The sequence below is a fragment of the Pelobates fuscus genome, chromosome 5, assembly GCF_036172605.1.
Source record: "Pelobates fuscus isolate aPelFus1 chromosome 5, aPelFus1.pri, whole genome shotgun sequence".
NCBI lineage: Eukaryota > Metazoa > Chordata > Amphibia > Anura > Pelobatidae > Pelobates > Pelobates fuscus.
Window position 1 is genome coordinate 155,197,713 of NC_086321.1, and position 18,568 is coordinate 155,216,280.

The window sequence follows — 18,568 nt, forward strand, 5'->3', positions numbered from 1 at the left end:
AGGTGTCAGGATTGGCACCCAAACCTAGGAACACACAAACCTGGATTAAAACAAGGTAGGCTTGCATACTGGTCCTTAGAGTGTACAGGTTAAAATGAGAAATGCAAGCAGACACACAGTATAAACAATTAACAAGCCAAGGTCATGGATAATGGAGAATCAGGAAACAAGCCAAGGTCAGGGTTACAGAGAGCAAGAATTGTCAGACAAGCCATGGTTAGAAATCAGAATAAGAATAGTAATATTACGCGCTCTTGGGTGTACAGAAACCACGACAGTGCAATGAACTAGGAGCAACCCGGAAGTTAAATACACTATATGTGTAGTGATTGGTTACATGTATGTGTGATGTCATAAGGAGATGACGTCATAAAAAGGGACCTTGTATCTTTAAATATATATAGGGGCAGTGTGTGAGTATTCCGCGTTGTGTGAGTATTCCGCGTTATGTATGAGGTCCGGACTAGACATCGGGATGCGTTTGGAGCGTCGGAGGCCTAAAAAGCTGCAAAAACTCACTTTTGGACAGTGTGCTGGCAGCCGCTGAATCCTTCCATGATGCAGTCAACATCCTTGCTGATCTATGGTCCAATCAGATGCTTCTCATAAAGATGCATTGTGGACATAGCAAACAACACACTCAGCAAATCCAATGCTTCCCCTGAAGGTGTGTAAATTGTACAAGCAATGGAGTAACTTTGCTGTGTAACCAAAGAGAAGTAAAGCCCTCTGCATCTTTACCTCTACTCTCTTGCAATCAAGCTGTAAAACTGTCATATTTTGCTTTTTCACTGTACAAATTACTGTTGCATCTTCTTTTGAAATCGTTCTCCTTTCAAACATTTTCTTATCCGTACTAAAATAATAATGAATATTGGTTGACCTTTTTTTTATTTTTATCAGTTACTGGAGTGTATCACAGCGTGGTGTCTTATATAATGCTGTTCTATTGGTGTTGTGACAGGCAGAATTCTGGAATTAAAAGAAACCTGTCACAGGTTAATCTTAAAGAGTTACGCAAACCATCATATGTAGAATACCCCGCCACCATTCCCTGGTAAGAAAACGGTTTTACAAAGGTTTGTCCTTTGACCTTGGTCCCTCCTAGGTGCCCCTATATCCTGCTAGGTTACAACATCTCACCTTTGCAGAGCTGCAGAAGCCTAATGTCGATCCTGTCACTCCATTCCCATAGCAAGCATGACACATATTGTGATTGAAGCCTCTGCTTGTGTGTACAAGTGTTTACATTCTATTTCTTATTTTACACAGCGTCCCTTCAGCTAAGTACTTATGTGATCTATACCGACCTATTTTGAGCCCTTGTATTTTGTTTATTGAATATACCTTGTCCCCTTTACTCCAGTCTAGAACTTAAGTAATACTCCACTCTCTGTGTTTTACCAGCATGCATTGCTGTGTATCTAAACATTGTTTCCTGATGCTGTCTCTTGGTCCCAGATACAGATGCCTCTGCACCAAAGTCTGATTCTTGAAACGCCTGGGAGTCTGAGGGTTCTGCACAGTATCTTAGCTGTTTCTTACCTTATCTTTTGGACGGTGATCTCAGATGTTCTACATGAAAATTGTTGAAGCCACTCCCCCAATCTTAGGGTTATAGCCCTGAGTGCTCCTATCACAACTGGGACTACTACTGCCTTTTACTTTCCACATCATTTCTAGTTCCTCTTTCAGCCTTCTCATTTTACTTCTTGACGTTATGGCCACATCCACAACCACAGCAGTCTTCCATTTCTTGTTTACCACCACAATGTTGGATTGGTTGGTCAGTCGTAGGATGGATGATATGCTGTGGACTGCCATTGTTGATTTGCTGAGCTAAAGTCTGATGCTTGCATTTTGCCCTAGAGCAGGCATTGGCAAATTTTGGCGGACTACATCTCCCATGATGCCAGGATTATGGTTGTAAAGGCAAAATGTGAAATGTAGTCCAAACCATCTGGAGTGCCGACGTTTGCCTACCACTGCCATAGAGGACAGTGATTTTGAAGATCTGTGTAATATATATATGTATATATATATATATATATATTTTCCCTATTGATTTCACAATGTCACTTTTAGTCCAGACTGGAACCTAATCACAATTCCTTAACTTGAGCGCTATGCCAAACATCAGAAACTGCATTTTAATTCACTGAACCTGTGCCCCCCCCTCATTCCAGAAGAAGATGGATGGAACACCCAAAGCTAAGTATAGCAGAACTATTGACCGTGCTAATGTATTTATTCTATTAAGAAGGTCTAGTTGTGTGGCCAACCAAAGCTTTCAGATGGCATGTGGTTGCCTTGCACCTGGTATTTATAGGCCACTACATAAACTCTGGGCTACTATTCAGATTTTTGAACAGCAGGCATATTCTGGTATTAAATGCTTTATTTGAAAGAACGTAACGCAACTTCAGTTATCACAGCTTCTGATCACTCAGCCATGTTCAATGTGCAAGGCATCTCTTTCTCCCACAACATGGAGGAAAGGAGAAATAGAACAAGAAAAAGTAACGTGATGCATTGGTGGGCCACTGTTATATAGTTTTGTGCATTTATGTTGCTTTAGGCACAGTATTCGAAATGTTTTACCTATTATTTAGCATTTTATTATTCTACAGAATGAGAGATTTTTCAGATTACTCTTAACTGGTATCTGACACGGTAATTTGGCATTTAATATATATATTTTATTTGTAGCTTTATATCCACCATCCGCATTGTGTTATATTGGTTAAATGTTTGAACAATACTTTTTTGTTGTGTTTGTCTCTCAGTTTATATATATATATATATATATGTTAATTAGGTAGCAGTCAGTAGAATACATACAACTTTTCCATTGCAGACCCACAAATACTGATAATGTTGATTATTTATTTAACTTTGTGGAAATTCGGGAAGCACATTCTAATCTATTATTGCACGAATCCTCTAAGAGTAAAGTCACACACAGGGGTCTGACTCATGCATAAAGAGGTCTGCTCTTTTTCATCATTTTGTAGGGATCTTCCTTAAGCCCAAAAGTCACAAAAAGGCCATGAAAGTTACCCCGCTGTTAGGGTCCATGCTGGGTTTGAAACTATATTTGTGGAACAGTACGATATGAATCAGAGCAGTTGAACATACAGCTGGAATCGTTTATGCAGGATTCCATAACCATCAAACAGAACATTTGGAGGTAACATGGGCACAGCCCCTCCAGGTGGGGACAGTATGGGTAACATGGGCACTGCCCATTCATGACAGGGATGTTAGGATACTGGTGCAGGCACTGCCTCTCCAGGGCAGGTATATCATTCAGATAACAGTCATTTATCTTCTGGTGTTCAACGTGACATCATCCGGACAAACTCTGTAAATAAATACTTAAAGTCAACATGTGTATATACACTAACCAAAGAACACAATCCTACCGAACAGTAGAACATAGTAACTCCATATACACTTTTCCTAACAAACAATGCAATAAGTAAACTACAATAGAATTTGTACTCTAGCAATTAGTAAGTACGGAAAATGAGTGTACACTCAGGGTCGGACTGTCCCACCGGGATATCGGGAAATTTCCCGGTGGGACGCGGCACCTTGGCTGACAGCCCTAATCATCACTGATCAGGCTCCTGTAATTTAAATGATTCTCCCCTTGGGTTGTGCCAGCCTGTGTCAGTCCGAGGGGAGTAATGAGGGAGGAGCTGGGGGCTGGAGCGGGCGCAATTTCTCTGCCTGCGGCCGGAGGGAGACCTGTCAGTCTCCCTGCACTATTTACCTTAATTTCGGCCATATATACCGCCTCCACACTTGAGCCCGGCCTCTCGAACACAAGCCCCTCCCCCAGACCTCGCTGGAATGAAGAGCTTTGTGTTTGTGCTAGTGAGTGAGCTTCTGTGTGTGTGTGTGTGTGTGTGTGTGTGTGTGTTTGCATCTGCTAGTGAGTGAGCTTCTGTTTGTGTGTGTTTGTGCATCTGCTAGTGAGTGAGCCTCTGTGTGTGTGTGTGTGTACCAGCTAGTGAATGCGCTTGTGTGTTTGTACCTGCTAGTGAGTGAGCTTCTGTCTGCGTGTGTGCATCTGCTAGTGAGTGAGCTTCTGTGTGTGTGTGTTAGTAAGGGAGCTTCTGTGTGTGTGTGCTAGTGAGGGAGTTTCTGTGTGTGTGTGCTAGTGAGGGAGCTTCTATTTGTGTGTGTGCCTGCTAGTGAGTGAGTTTGTGTGTGTGTGTGTGTACCTGCTAGTAAGTGAGCTTGTGTGTGTGTGTCAGTGAGCTTGTCTGTAGGGATCATGTGTGTGCGTGTTGGTGAGATTGTCTGTAAGGGCATGAGTCTGTCTGAGCTTGTCTGTAGTGATCATGTGTGTGCAGTGAGCTTGTCTGTAGTGACCGTATGTGTCAGTGAGCGTGTCTGTAGGGAGCATGTGTGTGTCAATGGGCTTGTCTGTAGGGAGAGTGTGTGTGCATCAGTGAGCTTGTCTGTAGTGAGCTGTGTGTGTGTGACAGTGAGCTTATGTATATCAGTGAGATTGTCTGTGAGCCTGTGTATCAATGAGCTTGTGTCAGTAATATTGTCTGTGTCTGCATGTGAGTATGCTTTACTGTATAATTTAATTACCCTGAAAGGTCTAATATTTTTAATTAGAAAAAGAAATATACCAATAATATATATATTAAAACACACACACACTACATAGCACAATGACTTATGGGGCTGGCATAGATTTTTTTTTCCAGGGCTGCTTTGTATTCCCAGTCCGGCCCTGTGTACACTGTTGTAATGTATTGATTTTCTTATAGAAAAAACAAAACCAGTGCAAAATGATGACTACTTTTCATTCTTTTCAGAATAGTGTATAACATTTTTTTTGTCAATCTTTGTTTTATTGAGGCAAGTTTACAGGCATTTAGAGTTCACAGAATAACTTGAGAAAAAACACAAATGTGTAACATTGACAATTTTAAGCAGTCAACATTAGCATGCCTCTTTTACTTTTTTTTCTGTGTGTATATCAGTTGGAGCTGTGTGTTATGATTCGTATCTGTTAGCCGTGTTAGGTGTGGGTACCTCTTAGGTGGGTGGTAGGATGATCAATTGACTGTAACGGGCTAGTCTGACACCGGGCCACCATGATAGTGGTGTTCTATTCTCATGTAGGCAAGTCGGGTGTTACTTTAAATGACACCTCTGTTGGCATGTTGGGTACCTGTCATTTGTAACTGGTAGATGAATGACCCCTAACCAAGGGGGACACGGAGGGGGGATTAGTGAACCTTCTCATGGGTCTGGGTACTATCGTAGCTGTGATGGCCCGTCTTGGGGCAGAACTGTGTGAATAGACTAGGCCTAGTTAGGCATTAAATTACTTAACGTTGTGTTAAGGCATGAGAGAAAAGATTAAATTAACGGTTATAATACTGAACAAAAATATAATTAAAGAATACAGTGTGAGACAGAGAGGGTGATTCAGGTTGCTGCACCCGGCTTCTCAGCCCTTCCAGGTATGAACGGCTTTGTTCGGGCTGGATCCCAGGACTGAGTATTGGAGGAGGTATTAGGCTCGTCTGGATGTGGGCTTAGTCCCACTATTTGAGGGAATGATGCAGCATCTGTTATGGAGGTGATTCTCCTCAATCTGCCATCCGCTGTAGTAGCTGTAAGGGATCTCGATAGAGTCCAGCGTTATTCCACTCCAGCTTCTCTTAATTGACCCGTGACTGTGCCAAGGGACTTCCAGCATTGTAGAATATTCCTGGTGATATCTTGAAAAAAATGTCAGCTTGGAAGCCTCAAAGTCCAATGGGGTTTTGCTCTTTACTGCTGCTAAAATGCGGTTCTTGTACGACAATGAATGACCGTGTGGCATTGGACGGAGGCTGTCTGGATTTATTGATCCTGTAGCAGTCGTTAAACTGGAGCTTTTTAGCCTGAGGGTGAGGTAGGAGTGTTTCTGTCAGACGCCTTAAGTAGTGTGGCAGTTTGGCCTGACCTAACGAGTCCCGGACGCTTTGGATTTTAATATTTGCGCGTCTATTGTGACCTTCAGTGTGTCAGGATTACAAGTTGATCCAGCACGCAGTACTGTGTCACACCTAGGACTAAGGATAACATATAACCAGACCTTAGAATCTCCAAGAATAGTCAAAATACTTGCCAATGTCAGGGACACAGAAGACACAAAGATGAGGGAAAGCCAAATATCAAGGATACCAGATATCAGGGAAGTCAAAACAAAGCCAAAGTCAAATACCAGAAAATCAAGATCAGGAACGCACTCTCGGATAACCATAGGCATAAAACCACGACAAGGCAATGAGCAAGAGGAGAATTGAGTTTAAATACCCCTCTTGTGGATCCGATAGGCTGTTACTGGCCTTTGACCCCAAAGGCAATTACCAGGTTTCTATGTGCATGATTGCTGCTCAGCACAAACCCTCCTGTGGATTTGATTGGCCATGACCGGCCTTTGACCCCAAAAGTAATTACCAGGTTTCCATGTGCATGAATGCTGCTCGGCACAACTTTTCCTGTCAGGACGGTAATGTTGCTCGGCACAACTTTTTCTGTCAGGACAGTAAATGCCGTTAACCACATTTTTATGTGCGGGTGAATACGTGACAGTGATATCTACCCTCTGTGTCAGGGAAGTCCTATGTAGGCTCTGCATTTGGTCTTTCAGCCCTTGTACCTCTCGCTTGAGCTCCAGGACTTCTTCCTCTGTAGCTTGTGTGCGTGACACTGTCTGCACTTCGGTGTGGACTGCATCCAGGTCCGTCGCTGACATCTGTCTTAGCTCCCCTTAAGAGGTTAGCAATATCCTGTTTAGTTGCTGGGGCTAGCGGGTCTTTTTCTGCCATTTCTTCTAGGAGTGTCGTGGGAGAGATTGTGTCCCCAGATACAGTCGGGTCTGCTTGGTAATCTGCCCTGTTCACTCCGCTGTCTGACTGGGCTGCCATCTTGGAGGCTGCTGGGCGTTGTAGCACTGCCCCAATGTCATGAGAGTCTTTGCTGGAGCTAGGCTGCGGTTTTTGGGATCTACGTCCCATGGCGTCTATCTGATGAGAGGATTGTCAGGCAGCCAAGGGGAGCTAAAGAGCTCAGCAATCTCGGCCTCAAGGTCCCGTGTGGTGGCCCTTGTGGCTGAATACTCTAAATAGGCCCCGGATATGCGGCGAGCCTTCTTGCCTGATTTCGGGTACAAGAAAGGGGTCTGTTGCTCACCCTCTCCTGATGATGTTGGGTGCAGGTAAGTGCTCAGATGGCGGCGGGGTACCCCAGATTTTGTCGGATTATTAGTCAAATATCTGGAGCTAGGGTTGACAGCGTCTGTTCGGCTCAGGCGCTAAGCTCTGCTCCCTAGTGTAACCTTTTTTGAGTGAAATTATGCATATTCCCTTACTCAATCCCAGTTGATTATATGGGCACCCTAAACTTTCTAAAAGGTTTCCATGCTTCATGCGTGGACAAAGTAAGACATGGTTAACACTATGCATACAAGCATGCTGACATGATCTCTGCAACCAAGTCTTGAACACAGCCTTGCTCCTAAATATCTCATTTGTATTGTCATTTGATCTTCAGTTTACAATTCAGCAAGAAAAAATGCTTCTAGCAAAAAGTGGCTCCACTTTGTTTCTGCTCAATCAATAATGTTTATTGCACTTGATTTTTTTTTTCTTCCAAAATGTAATAATACTTTCTAGATTGCCCAGGCTCCTTTATATTTACCTTCAAAGTCCACCTGGCCATCACCATTGAGATCAACATCACGTATAATATCTTCAATGTCCCTGTGGCCAACCTGTTGTCCGAGGAGCTTTTTCATTGCTTCACGGAGTTCACTTGTACTGATCTCTCCATCACCATTAGTATCAAACTGGCATATTAGAGAAAATACAATACACAACAGTAATTATGATTGTAACAACCTCATTAAAACAAATGGACAAGCAATTCTTAATGATGTCAGATGTTAATTACTAGAGCGTGAAATATTACTAACAAACTACACAGCTGCACTAACTTTCCATGCATTAATTATCCACATAAAATAATTTTCTGTTTCATTAATACTGCAAATGTCTTATTTCCAACAAAGGGGAAGGTGAGCTATCCACACAACCAGGGAACAAACTCTTACATATATCCACCACAGTATTTACTAATGAATGTGGTCACAGCTGGCCTGGGCCTTTTAAGCAATTTTAGGTGGCAGGACCTTTCTCAATCTACAATCAGGATTTATTTAATACTCTGTCTAGAGAGTGATATGAGGTCACATTAAGAATGTTGATTAGCTAGATACGGAATACATATGGTGTCAGGAATTTATGTTTACCTCTTTGAAAGCATCTCGAAGCTCCTTTACTCCAATCATATCTGCTGTCTCAGCAAGAAGCTTGGGTCCCATCAATTCCACAAAATCATCAAAATCTACATGGCCTCCAACTAGGAAACAAGGAAGTAAGTTTAAAGATTGTTACTAAGTTCATGGTTACCAAGGAGATTTCTCCTGAAATTACGATTATGATGGGGAGCTGGACTCACGGTTCATGTTGATCTGCTGTGACAACTCAATAAGCTCCATCTCAGTTGGCATGTACCCCATGGTCCTCATACAGTCTCCCAAGTCTTTGCAGCTTATGTAGCCATCTTTATCTTTGTCAAACTCTTTAAATGCTTCTCTGAGCTCTGCAGAAAAACCCAGAAGTTATCCGAAATAACTTACACTATGCCTCCTGGAGCATGTAACATACTTTCATTCAAAACATACTTCCATTATAACTCACACCCTGACACCTATTCTATATTTCTTATGTAAAATATACCTCTCTTTAAACATATTAGACACCCCCTTTTGCAGACAGCTATCCCAAGCCACATTAAACCCCCACTGTTAACATACAGTATTTTTACACACTTGTCACATTACTATCAGTCCACAATGGTACCCAGGGACGGACTGGGAAAAAGATTTGACCCGGCATTTAAAGGTTGAGCAGACCGATCTCTGGGAGATCTTTTATCTCCCCACCAACCATGAAAGGGACTAAGTTCTTTCTTTTGGCCACACTCACTGAAAGTTGGCCCTGCATGGGCTGGCCAGGGAGAACCTTTAATCTATCTAGTCGGCCTCAGCTCGTCAGCGAGTCTGGGCCTGCCTATATCCTATCCAGAGAAGGATTAAGACCCAAGGCTCAAGGCAGGTTACCAGTGCCAACACTTTCATTCTTTTATAAGGATGGTTAATGGGGCCAAACAAACTCATGCTTCCGGGGACCCTGATACTCCATATTCATGCTCCAGTCTGTTATAGTGATATATTTTATAATATTACTGCACTCTGACTTCCAATAATCAAGCAAGCAATGTAGTCCATAGTTAAAGCATTTACCTTCTATCTCTTCTGGGCGTAATTCTCTGTCCTAAAACAAGGCATATTGAGACAAAGATTAGATCAAAACAATTGTGTACTTAAGACAGAGAGCGAGCAGGATTAGTGGGTTGAACTAAAATAATCTAAAATAATCACACACAAGAGTAACGACGACATAAGGTAAAAGGGCAGGATGGGAGGGGGTGTATGTGACAGCTCTTAGATCGCAATGTCTGTGCACTCATATTCTTTGTATTTTATTACGGTGGGAAGGATTTTCTATTATGGCCATAAAGAAAGCAGCACTGCATCATTAAACTGTTTATTGTGGGCTGTTGCCTTGGGCCTGATAGGTTTCATGTAGCTGTTCCACCCAATACTATGGGAATAGTGAGGGGTTAAGAAACATTGCTTGATTTTGTAAATTAGGTCTTCAGTTCAGAACAATGCACCATTTTTTATTTTTTTTAGCAAGGATTTGCATTTTCACTCAATGCAATGTTTATTTTGAAGCTGTAAGAGGGTATTCCACTTATCTCCACATGTGCCTCCAACTTGCAAAATTCATTTATAATTGCTGAATTTGACGAGAATTCACAGTTTGAAAAGTACAATTAACCTCTTAAGCACTGAGCCAAATGTACACGTTTTGATCAAAATTAAACGTGAACAAAACTTGGAATTTAACTATATGTCTATATGTCTGTTCAACCATAATTCACCTCTTTCATATTAAGTGCATCCACACGTATTATATATAATTTTATTCAGGAGAAATAGGGCTTTCATTTAACATAAAATATTTAGCTATAAAACAGAATTTAATAGGAATAAAATATAAATAAATTTGAGAAATTAAGACATTTTGTTATTTTTTTAGTTCTGCATGACATTTTAACTGTGAATGTCCTAATACTGTTTGCTTTTACTGCAAAAAAATACACATATTTGTATTCAGCGATGTCTCACGTGTAAAACAGTACCCCCTCTGTATAGGTTATATGGTGTTTTGGGAAGTTACAGGGTCAAATATAGCATGTTACATTTTTTAGTTTTTTCACATTGAAATTCGCCAGATTGGTTACGTTGCCTTTGAGACCGTATGGTAGCCCAGGAATAAGAATTACCCCCCATGATGGCATATGGGGTATGACCAGTCTTTTTTAGTAGCCACCTAGTCACAAACACTGGCCAAAGTTAGCGTTAATATTTGTTTGTTTGGGAAAAATGCAAAAAAACTAATTTGAACGAAAATTTGGGCCAGTGTTTGTAACGAAGTGGCTACTAAAAAAGACTGGACATACCCCAATCTGGTGAATTTCAATGTGAATAAACTGAACCACAAGCCTTATATTTGACTCTGTAACTTTTGAAAACACCATAAAACCTGTACATGAGGGGTACTGTTATACTCAGGAGACTTCGCTGAACACAAATATTAGTGTTTCAAAACCGTAAAACGTATCACAACAATTATATCGTCAGTGTAAGTTACGTTTGTGTGTGAAAAATGCAAAAAAGTCACTTACACGGATAATATCATCTTTGTAATACATTTTACTGTTTTGAAACACTAATATTTGTGTTCAGCGAAGTCTTCCAAGTAAAACAGAACCCCCTCATGTACAGGTTTTATGGTGTCTTGGAAAGTTATAGGGTTACATATAGTGCTAGCAAATTAAATTCTCTTGACTTTCTGTCTGGGTTATCAGGCAGGTCCCGCAAATTGTAATGAATCAAATTACTTAATTATGTAAAAATATTACATAAATATATACATAGAAATAAAAAAATATATATATTTAAAAAATAAATAAAAATAAATATATATAATTTTTTAAAATTATTTTTATTTGTATATAGGTATATATATATAGTCATATATACATATAAATTTATGTATATAGATAGATATATTATTTCGTTGTAAGTGTATTTTGATATCAGTATATATAAATATATCAAAACACAGTTAGAATGAAATTACACATATATATAGAGATTTTTTAAATGATTTATTTAGTATTTTTCATTTTTAACGTATTTATATATTTATACATATATTTAATATCATTCTATGTGTATTTTGATATTTTTATATATATATATATAAAAATATTAAAATACACTTAGACAGTGTATGTGTATGTATGTAAAGTGTATGTGTGTATATATATATATATATATACTTATAGATCATATATATATAATATTATATATATGATCTAAGTATAATATATTATTTAATTCTAAACTGTGTTTAAACTTTATTAAACTTTTCTACAGGCAGCAGGAGGACTACCTGCCATTCCTGGCACTCTCCCTGCTGGCACTGCTATGGACTGCTATTCCGTCAATGTTAACGTCAGGTCCTCGCAAGGACCTCGCGATCACATGGCCCAGTAGGGCCGGATCGGCAGCAGGGGGACTCCCTGGGATGCCAGGTAAGTCCCCCCAACACGATAGCCGGCGTGGGATCGCTGGCGAGCAGGTAAGTGGCCAGGACGGTGTGGACATGCTATGCCGCCCGCCGGCATTTAAAGCCGGGTCCCCAAGGACGGCATTGCCATCTTTGTTGAGTACAGAGGCGGGGCTAAAATGCTTTGTGGGACTGCAGCGGCCTGCATTCATTAAAATGCCTCACCGGCCGGCAATCACTCCACGAGGGTGCTGGATGGCAAGCTGACTTGCTTCAGGTCAGTATTTTATAATTTATTTTTTGTGAATATCATTTTTTTTTTTTCGTTATTCAAGTTTAGGAAACCGTGAGACTCGCAGGTCTCCAAGGTGAGTTACTATAAGAAGAAAATGTTAATATCTGTTCGGGCTCGCAGGCCCACAATGTTGACGGACTCGCAGGTCCCTGTTATCGGGTTTTATGCACCTCTTATGATACATGTATTTGTACATGTTATAATTGAAGTAAACCACATTTACAATATCCATCTTTGTTTAAGGTTAGAGAGTAATATGAATGTTTTCGGAATATATAGAATGAGATCCGTTAACTGCGACCTTTAGGAAAAAAGTAAAACTAAGCACCTTTTTCTATTTCTTTTGTCCCCCCCGTATCATGGCTCTTGCCCTATACCCTGTCTTTCTACAAGAGGCCAGGATGGGTTGATGGGATAGAGCCCAACCCCATGCAAGGTGGCACCGCGACATGTACAGCACAGAGCCGGGAGAGACCCAATCCGCACGGCTTAGGAACAACCGGGCTTTGCCGCTCTTTGTGGTATTTAGCAGATAGGATGGGTTCGGCTACAGATCCGGCACCTCCCCCGACTGTACGACAGTAGCAGGTAATGGTGTGTAGTGGGGGTCCACTATCAGTTTACATAACTGAGCAAAGGGGCACCTGTTTCAACCAGGGCTCCTCGGCGTTTTCACAGTATCGCTAATACCTTTCACAGAATTAAACAATGCTCCGGTGCTCATGAGCTATTATTCGGTTCTTATATATCAGTTGTGGTTCGTACTTTATATGTGCTGGGGCTCGCAGGCCTCCATTCCAACCTCTACTGTTAGGCGACTCGCAGGTCCCTTCGCTCTGGGTTGTGCAGTTTTGCCTGGGTTGGGTTTGTGTGTCCCTCACGTTAACTTCTTGTGTGTCGTGCATGTATTTAGGGGTGTGTCTGTGTCGTGGGTTTTGGCTTCCGCGGTTCCGGATGGGTGGTTGTGTGCATTATGTGTTACTCCCGGGATTTTCGTAAGTTATCATGTTTGTTCGTCGTGTGTGCTACAGGGGTTGTATTCCCGTTAAGTCGGGGGGGTTCCGTGCGGTTCCATGTATACCTCTGTTCAGGGCTTGAGTATCCCTTGTAGGGGTAGGTGTATTTGAGTGGGTTGGGGTAGTTGTACAGCGTGGGTCGTTGGGGAGGGGGGGGAGAGGATAGTCGGGGGGATCTAGGTTGGTCAACTGTCGTCCGGAGTGTGGGTTCTGGGTCTTATCTGTCTGTGTTGTGGTATCTGTCGGTTCTGAGTTCCAGTTGGAATCCTTCCTTTGCTGCCTCAAGGATTCAGTACGTCCATATGTCCGTGTAGGTCGTTGGAGTGGTATTGGCTGTCATAGTCAGTTCCTCTATTGTCCTGAGTTCCTCCATTTGGCCAAACCAGGTTGTGAGCGGAGGTGTTACGCTTTGTTTCCAGTATTGGGGGAGCACTTGTTTGGCTACATAGGTCAGTATTTTTTACACAGCGTGACCGCAGCGATCGGATATGGCCACGCTGTATGGAGGTGAGGGGGATGTGACACATAGCATAAGGGTAAATAAAAACTTTAACAATGCCTAGACCACTTGACATTAGTAGTGCTCTCATCCACACAATCTAGTTAAACATATTACACAATCATGTTGTTTCTTTTTTCCTGGGACTAAGCACCCATTTGCCCAAACAAAACTGGAATGCAGAGAACTCTCAGTGGGCACATGAAACATAAGCTTGCCACATCTTTTTATAACTAAGCAATTCCCTTTTGCTTCCTACCATCCTGGGCTAGGACTATGCTAGGTACAGCACTCAGCCTTACTCCACCTCAGGTTTGTGACAGGCATATAGTGAAGCAGTCTGAAGTGTGGGTAGCCCAGAATTTTAAAATGGAAAGGCTGTCACTGTATTGTGACTTCCCACTCCCAATAGCACTCTCCGAGAACATATTCTCAATCCTCTGCCGCTATTTCTTGTCTACATAGTACATAAATACATAGCTCGAAAGAGACTTGCGTCCATCAGGTTCATCCTTTTTCACATTTGTTTTTGCTGTTGATCCAAAAGAAGGCAACCCCCCCCCCCCAAAAAAAAAGTTTAAAGCACTACCAATTTTGCAACAAACTAGGAAAAAAAAAACAACCTTCTTGACCCCAGAATGGCAGTCAGATCTCTCCTTGCATCAAGAAGCTAATTAAAAATTATATTCCTGAATATTATGTTTGCAATTATATATCCAATTGCGGTTTAAACATCTGTATAGATTCTGATAAAGCCACCTCTCCAGGCAGAGAATTACACATCTTTATTCTTACTATAAAAAAAAAACTTTTCCTTTGCCTTAGACCAAATCTCCTTTCTTCAAGTCTAATTGTGTGACCTTATATATAATCATTTATGAATAGATTTTAAGACAATGGTTTGTATTGGCCCAGAATACATTTGTATAATGCAATTATATCCTGTCTCAGGTGCTGATTTTCTAAACTAATGTCATCACATTGGATCTCTGGCCAGGAGAAAAAGGTCCTTTTCATGCCACGTTTCCTGTCACCCTTGGGGCTAGTGATGGGGAGAAAGTGTTAAGCCATGTGTAGGTACATGGAAAGCCTACTTTAACTACTGCCACTGATGTCATTACTTAGAGCTAGCGATCTGGAGAAGGTGTTGGTAAGCCATGTGTTAGAGCATGGGAAGACTACTGTAACCCCTGCCACTTTTGTCATTGCCCAGGGCTAGTGATGGGAGTGTATCCTGTGCAGGAAACAAAGCGTCAAGGGTGCTCAGAAAACACTAGAATACTTTTCCTGCTAGCTATGTATGCACAATAATAAACAGATTCATCAGAGCGCTCAACTATATGGGTCACACAGTAATAGGTATATAAGATCTCTATAGGGTGCTAAATGGGAGAATCCTATGACCAAATAAGGAAAAATTATAGACCAGAAAAAAGAAATCCAAAACACACCTTATCTAATATAGAAACGATTTTCTTTATACATCCGGTCACCCAAAATGGCCCCAATAAAGTGCTTTTTTGGTCCCGATGCCCTGGTCAGTATACCTTCAGTTACATTGTAGGTTCGATATGTATGCACTTTAACTTGATATGTATGTCTGGTATATTATTTTTACATATAGTGATATATTTATACATGCAATATGCACTTTATTGGTACCATTTTGGGGGGAATAATGTATAAGTAAAATATGTTCTATAATATATATATATATAGTGTGCTATATATATTGCTATGTATGGATGGCCTACTTATTTATTGCATTTTCTTATGGAGATAGTTCAAGCTAATAAATCCAGACTGGTTGTTGATCGTCATATTTTAAGATGATATTGTATTTCATGATTTTCATCCGCCTCTGTGTGATTTTCCCTTTATTTTCTACTATAATTAGGACATTTAGAAGTTTACCCTAGATGTATTCCAGCCATGGTGGCCTAGCTGTAAATCTGATTGTACTGCCATTATTCTGTGCTTTGATTTAAATAATAACACTTGGACAGAGCCTACTAGTTTACACGTAGTAGGCTCTGTCCAAGTGTTATTATTTAAATCAAAGCACAGAATAATGGAAGTACGATCAGTTTTGCGTCATTTTCTCTGCAAGTTGTTTCTGCTTCTGTAGACTCTGTGTGCTTTGTTAAAATTTTTGAAAGCCAAGAGTCTGACGAACGCAAACGTTACTAGGCAAATTCCCCCTCACATCCTATTTAAAGGTACAGTGGTATCGTCCCCCCGTATCCCCCCCAGCAATAAACATCTTTATGTTTAAGAGGTGTGTACAGCACATTACAAACTAAAGTAAGAGTTACATTTTAATTAAGACCAGCTGCTACAATCCTCTACATTCCAGAACAATACACTGCCTACCCCTTTAGCACTCAACATTAATGGCTACGTCCAGGGCCGGATTAACATAGGGGCTGATGGAGCTGCAGCTCCAGGCCCAGGCCCATGGAATAGGCCCATTGAAAAAAAAAAATTAAAAAATTTATTTTTTTTTTACATTTTTTTTTTTTTTTTTTACACACACACTACTCTTAGGTTTGCCACCTGACTGGTATTTTACTGGCACAGCCGGTATTTGAGACTGCCTGGCCGTGCCGGTATTGCAGTAATACTGGCAATACAAATGCAGGTATTTTTCTCAGAATAAGTGGAGATTACTCTGCAATACCAGCACCGGCCAGTAGGGGTCACTGTGTGTGGAGAGAGGCTGGGATAGGAAGTTACAGCATATCCCCATAGATATATAATACCTAGACGCCGCATTGACCTCGGGGGGCCATGAAATGCGGGCACCCGGTGTGGTATTATATGTCTATATATTAGGACTTCTGTCCCTATTTTTTTTAATTTACTTTGCCTTAGTGACAAATCTCACTTTAGTAAATAGTGATGTGATTGTTTGATTTCTCCTATTCTCTTTATGCTATCTCCATGCGGACTTCAAAGTGCAAAAGACAGAGCTCACAATAATAAAGAGTTGTAGATATCTATATTTTATTTTGCACTGTTCCAAAATCCATATTAGTTAAAAATAGGTGAAAAGTAAATACATTACAAATCAGGCAAAGATCCAGTCCCAGTTTAAAACATGTATATTAAGATGATAGATTGTGGGGTTAGTTCACTAAACTTATAATTTTAGCAAACCTAAATCCAAATGCAACGCATAGTTTCAATCTGGAAATTCAAATAATTTCAATGTATTGAGTAAACTTAGTCGATAACGTAAATAACCACAGAGGTCTTAAAGCAGCAAATGTCAGTTAATTTTATTTAATATCCCAGGATTAAACATCATGCTACTGGATCTATACACCCTCCAGGTGGATTTTAAGACTAACCATGTTTACTTTCAGGACCTTGCTCTGCAGATCATAGACATATATATTCTATATATGTCTATGCTGCAGATCACACTGTGACCGATCCAAGATGGCGGCCCCGCAGCTCATCAGCGCTAATAGGAAGTAGCAGTCAATGCGGCGTCTAGTATTTTATGTCTATGCATATCCCTGCCTCTCTGTACTACTCACTGATCCGTGGGGACCAGCAACACAGCACAGAGTCCAGAAAGCAGCTCTACAGCTCAGATAAGTGAGGGATGGGGGGGAAAGGCAGCAGGGACACATGGGGACACTGAGACACTAGGGGACACATGTGGACACTGAGACACATGTGGACACTGAGACACTAGGGAACATATGGGGACAATGAGACACTAGGAGACACATGGGGACACAGACACTAGGACACATGGGGACACAGACACTGGGAGACCTGGGAACACTGAGACACTTGGGGACACTGAGACACATGGGGATGCTGAGACACATGGGGACGCTGTTTCTCCCAGTGTCCCCCATCCAGTGTCTCAGTGTCCCCAAGTCTCCCAGTGTCTGTGTCCCATGTCTCTGTGTGCCTAGTGTCACCATGTCTAAGTCCACAACTGTCCCCATGTCTCCCAGTGTCCCCAAGTGTCTGTCTCCCAGCCAGTGTCCCCTAGTCTCCCAGTGTCCCCTAGTCTCCCAGTGTCCCCTAGTCTCCCAGTGTCCCATAGTCTCCCAGTGTCCCTAGTGTCTTAGTGTCCCGAAATGTTTCAATGTCCCCATGTCTCCCAGTGTCTGTGTCCCTAGTGTCTGTGTCCCCATTTCTCCCAGTTTCCCTAAATGTCTGTGTCCCCATGTCTCCCAGTGTCCCCGGGTCTCTCAGTGTCCCCGGGTCTCTCAGTGTCCCCGGGTCTCTCAGTGTCCCCAGGTCTCAGTGTCCCCATGTCTCTCAGTGTCCTAGTGACATGGGGACCCACTGAGAAACTGGGAGAAATTGGGACACTGAGACACTGGGAGACTAGGGGACTGGGCGACATGGGGACACTGACACTGTGATACATAGGGACACTGAGACACTGGGTGACTTGCGAGACTGAGACACTGGGAGCAATCCATCTATACAGCATAATCAAACTGTGAGTAGTTTGTTGGTGATTTTACAGAATTTTCTCTGATGTCACTCCTTGTGATTATACAAAGGATTAAGGCTGGTATTTTGTTCCAAGAAAGGTGGCAACCTTAACTACTCTTCACATACTCTTGCTTAAAGTAGCACTATAGGGTCAGGAACACAATCATGTATTTCTGACCCTATTATGTTAAAAACACCACCCTGCCCCCTTCTTGCCTCCCTAAGTATAGTAAAATATAACTTGTATTCAAGTCTGCAGCTGCTAGCTCTGCCTCTGAACTGACTGTCTGCTGACATCATCAGAAGTGGTGGTCTGAGCAAATTACAATACTTCCCCATAGGATTGTCTGAGACTGTCAACTAGGCAGATCAGGGGCAGAGCCAGCACAAGTCATAGCCCTGGCCAATCAGCATCTCCACATAAAGATAAATTTAATCAATGCATCTCTATGAGGAAAGTTCAGTGTCTGCATGCCGAGGGTGGAGACACTGAATGGCA

At 41.6% G+C, this 18,568-nt stretch overlaps 1 protein-coding gene across 3 annotated transcripts in view; it reads right to left on the reverse strand.

Annotated features, from left to right (window-relative positions):
- Nucleotides 1-2,866: 2,866 nt before the first annotated feature.
- CABP1 (calcium binding protein 1) overlaps nt 2,867-18,568 on the reverse strand; it is a 39,671-nt gene continuing 23,969 nt past the window's right edge. For all 3 annotated transcript variants that reach the window (XM_063454589.1, XM_063454590.1, XM_063454591.1), the window contains 5 exons: nt 9,389-9,419; nt 8,542-8,685; nt 8,333-8,442; nt 7,723-7,870; nt 2,867-3,364 (listed from right to left, as the gene is read on the reverse strand). In XM_063454589.1, the coding sequence (XP_063310659.1) occupies nt 3,339-3,364; nt 7,723-7,870; nt 8,333-8,442; nt 8,542-8,685; nt 9,389-9,419 (459 nt within the window). In that variant the 3' untranslated portion in view covers nt 2,867-3,338. The remainder of the gene's footprint in view (nt 3,365-7,722; nt 7,871-8,332; nt 8,443-8,541; nt 8,686-9,388; nt 9,420-18,568) is intronic.